Source organism: Mytilus californianus, unplaced genomic scaffold (genome assembly GCF_021869535.1).
Source record: "Mytilus californianus isolate M0D057914Y unplaced genomic scaffold, xbMytCali1.0.p SCAF_7, whole genome shotgun sequence".
NCBI lineage: Eukaryota > Metazoa > Mollusca > Bivalvia > Mytilida > Mytilidae > Mytilus > Mytilus californianus.
This window is the reverse complement of record NW_026262723.1, coordinates 111628140-111640362: the sequence shown is the minus strand read 5'-3', so window position 1 is coordinate 111640362 and position 12223 is coordinate 111628140. Positions and strand designations below refer to the sequence as shown.

General features: G+C 29.2%; 1 protein-coding gene across 50 annotated transcripts in view; it reads left to right on the top strand.

Annotated features, from left to right (window-relative positions):
• Positions 1–12223, top strand: part of LOC127708564 (ankyrin-2-like) — a 192752-nt gene that overhangs the window by 129400 nt on the left and 51129 nt on the right. For 32 of the 50 annotated variants that reach the window (XM_052213477.1, XM_052213528.1, XM_052213491.1 and 29 more), the window contains 3 exons: positions 632–700; positions 3650–3802; positions 7449–7538. In XM_052213477.1, the coding sequence (XP_052069437.1) occupies positions 632–700; positions 3650–3802; positions 7449–7538 (312 nt within the window). The remainder of the gene's footprint in view (positions 1–631; positions 701–3649; positions 3803–7448; positions 7539–12223) is intronic. The other 18 variants (XM_052213516.1, XM_052213523.1, XM_052213512.1 and 15 more) reach the window with 3 other exon arrangements.

Below are 12223 nucleotides of genomic sequence, written 5' to 3'. Positions count from 1 at the left end.
ATAATGAATTAAAGGAACGTTTTGTCTGTCAATGGATATTAGTATTAGTTTCAATGAGTTACAGTAAATTTGGTATAACATGTTTATATCCTCAACAGTTAGGAGATTTACTTTTAAGCATGGAATGATACTTATATGTATGTTTATGTACAGTGGAACTTCTCAGTATAACTTGTAAAAAGTTATTTACACAGTATTTTTCAAGGCAACAATCAAATTAGAATTTCCAAATATCTGTCAAATATCTGTGTAATGTCTGTGTAAAGTTGCATTGCGAAAGTAACATATTTACTAAGTTCTTGATGAAGTTCCACTGCTATAATTTAATGCAGCGTACTAACATGATTTAGTTGCATATATCTATGTCAATTAAAGCCTAGTATCTGCAGAAGCATGAATGTTAGGAATAGTCCTTTTAAAGTATTTTTAGCCGTTATAGCTTTAAATAGAAATTGATCATATATTTTATGAGTCTTTATAGTTATGTTAATATGTTATATATTCTTTGAAGTTGTATAACTGAATTTGATATACAAAAATGTACTTTTCCGATTTAGAATTATCAATACTTGTACTTTGTTTGTTATACTTTAATAGCATACAATTAAGATAATAATTACAATAATTCCAGAGAGCGTAGAAGATGAAGAAGGCTTGCACACCCCACCTCCCAGCCCCGTTGAGAAAGATACATATGAAGGTACAACATTGTAGCCATATAACTGCTAGTCCTCAATGTTTTCTTTTTGTTTCTAATCACATATCACACTTCAGCTGCTTTTGGGATAATTTGAAATCCTTAATTTTGGATACAACGAACTTTACTACTTTATAGTCCAACATCATCGTGTGAACATCATGTTTACCTCTAAATACCTTTTTGGTTTAGATGAGATTTCTCATTGATTAATGCCCTGTATCTCTTTTTATTCACCTGTTACTTGAATACTTATGAATGTTCCATCAATAAGAATATTTACCAATAGTCATTCCATGATCAAAAACACTTTACTATCATTGATTTTCTATAGTTTCTAAAATGAATTGGGTAAAACCTTGCACTTGAACCTTGAAATATAGTTCAGAATGTTAATAAAATGACAAAAAAATAAGCCAACAAGTTACATGTTATATGTTGGAAGATTTTTTTTAATCCTAGATGGAGCAAACTTTTGAAAATATAGCATAGCTTCAGTACTGTAAAACAGGACATTTCAGAGCAGGGAAATATTTTATCATGCAATGTTGACAAACACAATGTTTTCTTAGAAGAACTGTTCAAAATTCTTAACAAAAGTAGCTGAAGTGTTTAGTTTTTATTTTAACATCTAAAAATATCAATCTCTCTTTACACATACATTTGTTGTTGTTTCACATTAGAGTGCTGGTTTGTAAGGTTACTGTTTTTTGTGTGTGATGAATTTTCTTATCCCATGTGATAAACAAGAATGAAATAGAAATTGCTCATGTTTCATTTCCACTGTTGAGCATTTGCATTAGGTTAATAACTGTTTTAATCATTATTAATAGATTCCTCTTCCAAAATTTAGTGACCTTTTCTTATTCTGCTCACTGAAACATTAGATTTAGTACAGATTTTTAGTTATGAATTGAAAGAAAGTAAAAATAAAAGAGTTTTAAAGTTGGTTCTATTTCACAAAGGATAAAATCTCAGAAACTGACAAAATTTTCTGCTAGTAATTGTTACAATGACTCAAGATATTTAGTACTAACCATCACCATTAAGATATTGATGTTGTTTTCATACTTAAAAATATCTTCTCTACCAATGAAAAACTTCATTAAATATCTTCTCTACCAATCAAAAACTTCATTGAAAACTAGAAATCAGAAAATTTGATCATAATTTTCTGATTTCCAGGTACTGATAAAGAAAAATACCTGACATCAATCCAATGAATTTTATTTACCTTTTAAATATATTTGTTAAACATAACTCGTGATGTCAGTAATTGCATTTGATTTAATGTCTATATGATGGTTATTTTGCTTTCCCTCACAAATATACGATGCCAAAGAATTTATCAGATTTGTTGCTAATTTGGTATAGATGATGATAGCTGTGTAATCCTGTTTTATTTAGATCTAACAGTTCCTACACATTTTAGAATTCATTTTACTTTATCATGACCACTTTATAGAAAATAGTCCTTAAATTTTAGGAATTTCGCAATTAAAATATAGATTGTAGATGTTATATGGTGACAACAGTGAAACATAAGGGTTAAGATAAAGTATTAATGAGGCCTAAAATGTATTGTGTGGATGTTTTAACTAATGGTTTCCAGAACTTAAGCTGTTGATGTTACTCAATTATTTGTACAGTTTTGTAACTCATTACTCAAAATAGTAGTTATTGTGAAAACCTCCATACTACATAGAATTTTGATGTTAACTGTCAGAATCAAATAAACTAGAAATTGACATTCAAACAGTTTTACAAGTAAATTGTGATGACATTTACATATGTATAAAACTTACTTTAAAAAGTACTTGAGTTTGACCTATGTTGGTAAACTCTAGTGAAATTTTTTCCTCTCAACTTTCCATATTCAGCTTATATGGACCATTTGTCCGTAAAATTGTATTTGTATTATGGAAGTTTTCACAATACATTAACATTGTTTGTTGTTCAGTATTGATAAACTGTCCTTATACCTAACTGGGTGGAGCTACTTATTATACCCAGTCAGGTAGGACAGTCAATTCTACACTTAAGTCATGTTAGTCTCAATTCTAGTTTCAATATTTTTTCATTAATTTTTTAGAATTAGCAAAAGCTTAGGTCAAATTTTTTAAGATGAATGAAATTTCATTTTTACTTTTAAAAAAAGAGAGAGAAAATGATATGAAAAAAGTAAATTGAAATTGTTTGGATAACATGCAACTTATTATTTGTGTATTTACTTAACTTAAACTAACTTAGCAATAGACAATAAAATGATCAAATCATATAGATACTAGTCATTAACAAATATAATATGGTTAGCATGTTTTGACATGTGGTTTGAAAAAAACAGTTTATATCTGTTTGTTTATTTGATATATTTTCAGCAAAGAGCATGTAATTTTGTGTTAAGCCATATGGCTGTGTGTTCTGTACATGATAATTTACAAGCTTACAAAGTAATATTCATACACTACATTGCATGGGATTGAGAGGCTGTTTGAAAGCATGAGATATCTTCAATTGAAAAAATATACAAACTAATGATTATTTTGTTTAGTTCAATGACAGAAGCAGTAACCATGATGTTTAAAATTCAAATGTTTTAAACTAAAAAAAAAAGAGATGTAAATCAAGGATTTCTCCCTTGATATAAAAAAGTACAATGGATTATTTCCCTTGATATTAAAAAAGTACAATAGATTATTTCCCTTGATACATGAAGGTACAAGAAAGCATATTTATATAAAAAAAAACTATCATCATGGTTACTCTTAAAGTCATAATCAGAATGCTGCCGATTAAGAGTAACCTCAGTTTTACAGCCATTATTTTTGAAATCCAAAGTAGACTGAAAAAAGACTTTTAAATGTAGTTATCCTAGTTTGGAAATAGAACTAAACTTTAAAAAAAAGTGCAATTCAAAACACAACCTATTTCTTACTTTAAATGCTGCATTAGAAGAAAATCAGTCTGAAGAAGAAGAATGTGAGGAAATTACAGAAATTGTAGAGACTTTTACTGAATGTCTTGATGGCAAAACTGTGAGAACAATAAGAAAAACGACCACCATTAATTCTCAGGGTACAACCATAAGAACTGAAATACTAAAAGGTATTTCTTACCTGCTTTCGGTGGAATTTTATGTAACACTATTTGCTCCTTTTTTTTACTTTTTAATTGTCACTTCAATTTACAAAAATTATTTATTGGACTACGTTATTATTTTAGTCATATTCTGGTGTGTTGTATGGCTTTTGGTGGAATTCTTAACTCTTTACAACAGTATAAGGGCTTTGTTTAACCTGTGACTGGGTAATTCTACATTATAATTGCCCTTAAAGTTTAGCTTTTGATGTTGTAGTGTACTTTATTTTTACTTCTGGGTATATTTTGTAGCTATATTAACAATTTTATGTATGATTATAGAACCAATCTCAGAATTTTGAGATTTTGGGGGATTAGAATTTAGATAAAGTACTTTCCTGTATTTAGGGTTAATGTAGTGGGCAAATCAATGATAAATAGATCTACTCTTTGTTTAAGAAAAATAAATTGATAAAGGATAATAATATATAGATAGAAATAAGGAAATATGGTATGAATAATAAAATTGAGATTGGAAATGGGGAATATGTCAAAGATGATTGCCTTATTTATACTTTAACAATGAATAACATACATTTAGGACACACAAGGGGCAGCTACCAGCAACAGCAACTGGATTACAAGTTCCTGACTTGGGACAGGCACATACAAAATTTTTTGCTCACCCCTTCACCTAACATTGGACAGTAGTGAAACAAAACAAAAAATGAACAAACAGTAAAAATCAGTGAGGAAGGACACAAATTGTTAGATATATACAAAACACAAAAGCAAATAAATTAATACAAAAACAATAAATTACTGATCTAAGGGTACTCACAGTTACTAGAAGCTGGTTCAAAACCCAATTTTAATTAATAAATAAATCATGTTCTCCCAGACTAAAATGTCAATCAGTACACATCCAATGGATTTATTGAAAAAACATCATAACCAGATCTTGAAAAAAAGCATGAACTTGTGCAATGCAAAAAATATAAGTATTAATGGGTTGAAGGATAATTATAGATTATTGATGGATCTTCATACTAGAGGGAGTTTATTGGCTACAATCCAATCGAAGGGCAAGAGCCCTCAAGTTTGAAAGAGCATTGATAATCTGTTTATTGCTATTTTCATAGACAACATCAGTGAAATAGGCTTATGAAGTCATATATCCTCCTTCACAGCAATTGATAAAAACCTTTAGTGCAAGATGAACAAATTATTAACACACAGATCAAAAAAAAATGTGCAAAAAACAGCAATAATAAGTCTAAATACAAATCATGTTTAGATGGGTATTAAAATCTTAAAAACAATATCAATGTTAGTACCAATATCAATGTTAGTACCAATAGGACAATATTTGTGTGTTTTCGGTGAATTTAAATGAGAATTTTCACAGATGTGGGAAAAATTCTTATTGTTACCACTTGAAATTTGTAATTTTAGATTTAAGAGGTTTTCCTAACTCTTCACCCATTCTGAAAATCATATAGAAATAACATTGTTTAGTCATTGAAGTCTCTGGGGCCACATGAGAATACAAGAAATAGAAATAACATTGTTTAGTCATTGAAGTCTCTGGGGCCACATGATAATACAAGAAATAGAAATAACATTGTTTATTCATTGAAGTCTCTGGGGGCCACGTGATAATACAAGAAATAAGATAGCTAGTCTTGTTTTTTTTTGGAAATATTTCTTATTAATTTGAATATGAATGTTTGCATGGTGAATGTTGTAATGCATGGTAAGGCTGAACTTTATTATGCATTTCTTGCAAGTAAGTTTTCTTTAAAGCTTAGTTGAGGATATACAATGAACCAATAGAAGTGACTGAATTGAGAAAATATTCCAAAATATGTCAACCATAGATCTTCCTTCATATGAATACACTAACAATGTTAGAAGATCACAAAAATAAATCAACATAAAGTCAACTTAAAAGAGCTGAGTGTGAAAATAAAGACATGATATTATTGCCAATGAGACAACTCTCCACCTGAGACCAAATGATATAGAAGTTAACAACTATAGGTCACCATACAGCCTTCAACAATGAGCAAAACCCATATCGCATATTAAGTTGGTTTACAGTATACCTCAAGCAACAAAGTTGAGACTGGATTGTCTCTCTTCACTTTATTTTTGTCTGAGAGATAATTATATCTCAAGCAACAAAGTTTTGATGGGTATTATTATTTTGTCATTATTTTGTTTTAGGCTGGATAGTTCCCTAATTACTTGTCTTTATATCTCTCCTTAAATTGAAGCTAATGTTTCCTATTTTACAATTCTTGGATTTTTTTTTATCAGAAAATTTCTCTGGGTGAGGAAGGAATTGTGCCTTTTAAAAAAATAATTATGTTACCTTTGTTAAGCACCAACATTTCTTGGTACAGTGTATATGTAACCATTTTATTGGAATGATGGTTTTCTTACAAAAACCTTGCAGGATTTTAATTTAGATTTATTTTAGGGGGGAAGAGGGGGGTACAATCTTGCTTAACTCTTATGTTAATGCAAGGGTATGATGTAAACTCACATCTAAGGCACTTTCGTTCATTTTCCATCAGATAGTAAGCTTGGATTTTATTTTTCTAACATCCAAAATACTAGAGAGTTTATTTCCTTTAGTCTTCAAGAATGTTAAAGAAGGAATAACTCATATTGTAATACAGAGATAAATATTGTAACATTGAACCTGTGTTCATTGCATGAATAATGTTGAATTTCAATAGATCATGATACTTCTTGATAAAATTCAGGATTGTTTGTTGTAAAACCAGAGCAGTTACATTTTAATATTGTAAATTTCATTAACATCATTATCATATTAACTATTTTGAGTTAAGTATCATAAATTGTTCTCTTTCAAAATTATATCCATTCACAACATTTACGATCAAACATTTGCCAAAATTTGTAAGCCAACTATTAAGTGAGTAACACATTTCCAAGGTCTAAGGTTTTGTTGAAACTAAAACATTGACAAGAATTTTGCTGAATTTCTGAAATCTTATAATCTAACTCTTATAATGAAATTGCAAAAATGTAATAAATATTTGTCAATCTAATTTCACCTGATCATGGTAGTGCCATATTTATATTATTTTCCATCTATAACCTTTCTACAATGTGGCATATCATAACCAGCAGTTGAATAACAGTAATAATTTTCCATTCCAAAGTGACACTAACATCAAAGGAGGCAGAACAAGAGGTTAAGGGTCATAAGTTGTCAGTGCAGACAGGAAATATTCATCTAGATCTGTTCCTGTCCGTTTCTCAACTCAAATCTATCTTCATATAAACATTATCATTGTAATCAGTGTATTGTTGTTGTATATTACTGTTACAAAGTATGGCAATTAATGATATGCATAATTTTAATTAATTTGTTTTAATTAGTTACTTAATAAAATACCTTGCTTGAATCTCATAATAGTTATAAACAGTTAATAATATATGCAAATGGATTATTAAATGCTGAAGATTTGTTTTAGTTTGGTTTATAGTGTTTACAGATTTATTTTATTCTTGCTGCACACATTTTATTTCTATCATAATGTAAATTATTACAGTGAGGAATAACAGATATCAAAAATATTTTCTGACAACCGGGGACAAACAAAGTTAGTAATCATTGTTAATTTTTTCATTACAGAAGAAACCCGTGAAACTTCTCTGGACACACTTGCTGCCCGTCTGTCTGTGGGTGACGGAACAACAGAGTCCCAGACAGCAGATGAAACTGGTGTGTAATATGTTAATTGTCTTCTGTGTTATATGGTTGTCTGTTATGTCAAAATTTGTTTATTTTGGTGAAATGAACTGAAAATGGCAAATAGGGATAATATGTTTATTATGGTTGTAGTTACTTCCTTTGAATTATTCACATCTGTAGAACGATAACTTATATGACTTGTGTTGACTTCATTAATTAAAAGTCAAACATTGATTTAGAAATCTAAAAAGATCATTTGATTACATCTTTTAATTGATTCTAAATAATCAATTTGTTCAAATTTTAAAATTTATTCAAATGTAAAAGTTTGACGTTTTGATTTAAGATTAAGAGAAAGAGGACTAGAACTGCTGTAGATGTGAGTTATTTAAGGGAAACATTTTACAAACAGATGTTACAAAATTTTTACAATACGTACTAATATATTTACATAACCACAACATTTTACAATATATAATTTGCCGAATTTTTATCCCAATAATACTTCATGTGAATGTTGTTTTTTTTTTCAATGTATCAAGTATAAACATGCAGATATTATATGGTAGTTTTATATTTTAGTATATTTTAAGAAGGTTGTAGGGTTGTATACATTTCAAACCAGTGCAATTCAATTTTAGCTTGAAAGCTTTTTATACCTCAAATATAGAAATATTTTACAGTATTTTATATTTTAATTTTTTACATTTTATCTTTTATAATGGGTTAAGGCAAAATAAGTGATCAGTAATTAAATTATTAAATTAACTTTAATATAAAATTCAGATGCCTGTTGAATGATTTTCTATATAAATAATGAAAGTCTTGTCAAATAAGTTTAAAACATGCAAACAAAAAAGATTGTTTGAAGCATGTTCAATTTACCTACGATTTTCCCGAAGTAATTTGTGAGTGTTTTTTTTCGAGATTTCGTGAGGTGTATACATCTCAGACTTAAAGCCTCTCACAAAATTTTTAGTTTATACAATAAGTCAACAACAAGAATAGTTGCATGTACAAGAACGTCAGGTCTATAACAAATTACAATATTTTTCATGAGGCAGCTACCAAAATTTTTAATTCTACCTGACAAAGAACAGTTTATCTTTAGTTAATGTTAATTAAAATGTTATTGTTTATCCAGATTATATCTCCAGTTGAAGTTTTATCAAATCAGTAGTTTTTGTCTAAATTTTACTGTGATTTGAACCATTTATTTGGTATTGCTAAAGTGAGCTTAATGGTTTTTTTTTAATTGCTTTAAGTGAGCTTGAATTTAAGTTGTTTTTAAACAAATACTCAGAAGTCAGGGACATGAAAAAAATTGCTTTTTGATACAATTACAGAAAGGAATCACTGCCAATGTTTATGATATAAGATAGAAATGATAAATGTATGTTGGAATTTTTTTGATGTAATCATGATATTCACATGATTATATTGAAAATTTTATCCAAAAGCTTCATATATATTGCTGTGTAAAGTTTGTGTAATTTAGGAAGACCTTTCAATAGAGCCTGCTTATATCTCTTCTCAAAAAATATATTTTAGGGTTGGTTGTTAATACTTAGATGTTAGAAGATGTTAAAATAGAAATTATAAGAAACACTTTTATTTATTTATCAAAATTTAAAGGCCTATGTACAAAGTGTATATCAATTATGCCTCTCAGATTTAGTCTTACTGAAAGAAAGAACTTGTACATTTTTTAAATTTTTTTTAAAAATACTGTCAAATATATTTGCAAATAGGTTTGTATAAGAAAAATTTTGGAACAAAGAGATATGAACAGTGTTTCTATAATTATTTCCTATTTTTTTTTTTTTTTTGGGGAGGGGGGGGGGGGGGACTCTAGTTTTCACCAGTAAAATCAATTTATGTAACTTTTGTACCAAACTTAACTTAAATGAACTGGAAAATAAAATGCAGAAGTAGAAAGATTGAAGTAAACTATATGAAAAGGTTGAAGGTTTAACAGCATGGTTAGTTTAGTTAAAAAGAATTACTAATAGAAATGTAAATTAAAGCATGGGTTTATTTGATGTGAGAGTTCAACATATATATTTTGGGACAGCTCGACACTGCTGTAAATAACAGAATTTAAACACACTTTTTTAAAGACTACAAACTTTCTATCTGTAATTTATTTACCAGTAACATGCATGTCTTACCATTTGTGTTTGTAAAAGATAACTTGATGTAAACATGAACAATCTTTGTCTTATTAAGCTTTTTGCACTAATCTGTGTTTGTGGCATTTAATAAATCCAATAAAATTGGAGAAAGCATCTCATTTTTTGCATTGTTTTGTTTGGCAATCTGCTTTGCTCATTGTCATTGAATGGCTGTCCAATCACTGCTCAAGGTCACCAGTTCTCTTTCAAGGTCAAGCTTTAATATGTCTATCTGATGCTTGAAGAGTTATCTTACGGAAAGTTGCATTTCTTAATAATTATTCTCTATTTTGTTGTTTCCTTAAATGTTTTTTTTGTTGCTAGTAATTAGAAATGAGGTGCTTAATTGTACAGGTAAAAGAAATAAAATTTAACCAAGTTTTTTTTCACTTGTTTCTCTCATTTGCATTTTATTTAGTTTCTTTTGTTTCCTATTTTGGTGTTTGGCTGGGTTTTTTTTGTTAGCCTACTAAATTATTCTAACAAAAACAAAAAAATACTTTAGCATAGTTAAATGAATTTAGAATAGTGAATACCTGAGAGTAGTGATGGTTTTAAAGGACACTTTCTACAATGAGCAGACCAGAATGTTATGCTTTCATCATTTTGGTTGATTAGCTTTATTTTGTGTCAATGCTTATTTCACTTTAGTTCACTTTCTTTGCTGATTACTTGTTCATTTTGTTTGCTTTTTTAGTATACTATTTTTGCATGAGTGTGACTTTTCATTTCCTTGTTCATTTCTGACCATAACTAAAACAAGATATCTAACAAAACTAACTCTGAGATCACTAAGCATTGGATCATTATACTTTTCTCAATGAAAAAAAGAAATGTTCAGAAATAATACATTTCAACTTTTGGTTTAGACTTGCAGATAATTATGACGTTTATGTATGTCTATTTCACAGGACATTTGATATTTTAGGTGTAAAAAATAATCATTTAAGTAAAAATTTGACAAGTTTTAATCAAAAGAACATAACTTACATAAATTAACAGTCTTTAAACAAATATAAACAAATTTATAGAAATCTTAGGAGCATTTTTGAACAGTTAGGAAATTAAAAAATGTTAGAAGAAAGGGACTTTTTAAGCATCTCTGTGTCGGATTGGAATATTAGTTTTTGAGGTTGTTGGTTGTCTTGTTTTGAGCAGTTTGATTGGGCAGTTCAGTATAGCCTCTATCTGACTTTGGACTAGTTTATTGCTTGTAATGTTTGATTGGACAGTTCAGTATAGCCTCTATCTGACTTTGGACTAGTTTCCTGCTTGTAATAGTATTCTGATACTTGGATTGAAGCTACCAGTTCTTAGTGCTCATGAAACAGACTCGTACTGCTCTATTAAGCTCATGATCTTCTTAGAACTGGTACCAACATACTGCACCTTCTGTATTGCTTATATCTATACCATGATTTGAATCTCTAGAAACAATACAATGCTTACAATACTACAGATATAATCCTCACTTACTCTACGTGTATCTCTGTTTTATAGCTGGTAATCATCTATGAAGCAGTGTACATTGGTAGTAGTGACATTAGGGTATTATAATGTTTATTAAATCTGGAATAAGCATTGACACTCATAAGGTGCTTATAGAAAGTACAAACTTATTCCAAGTATTACAAGGCTTTTATAACTAACCTTTGATGTAATGTCAATAAAAAGAATCATGGAAGTATGGTAATGAGACAGTAATCCTAGCAACTTGTAAACAAAAGACATATAGATATAAGAAGATGTGGTATGAGTGCCAATGAGACAACTCTCCATCCAAGTCAAAATTTATAAAAGTAAACCATTATAGGTCAAAGTACGGTCTTCAACAAGGAGCCTTGGCTCACACCGAACAGCAAGCTATAAAGGGCCCCAAAAATTACTAGTGTAAAACCATTCAAATGGGAAAATGCCTATAATCCAAAATATATTTGTCAATGATAGGTAGACATCTTACCATATAGTAATCACAATATGACAGGAGTTACATAGTGAACAAAGTCACATAGGAGGAAAATACGTGTGATATCAAAGCCAAATTTGTAAATGGGGGAAAACACCTATTAATCACATGGCAGTCATGCTTGTCATCATAAAACAGTCTTCAATGCTTTTCCTTGGAATAACTGAATTTTAACTCAATTTGACATTCAAGATGGCCAACAACTAGGAATATTTTTCTAAACAGGACAACAAAGGAAAACATCATCAAGTCTCCTTCACTACTCAACCAAATTAAAAACTCCACTTAATAACAGATTAAGATTAAGTAGAATTTAATGAGAAAAAAATTGCCAGATAATTTAGGACCTGGGAGCCTTTTGACACAAGTTCAGGGAAACTCTTGTAAAAAAATTCCTTCTATTGTATATGCATATCATTATGTGTTGTTGAAGCATAGATGTATAAACCCATATGTATGTGTTTATACATCTATGATTGAAGAGATATTGACTTATCATTGACACAATTGTCTGGTGCTCCAAGAGATTATAAAGAAAGATACAAGAACTACACAACTTTACCCCATGTGTCATA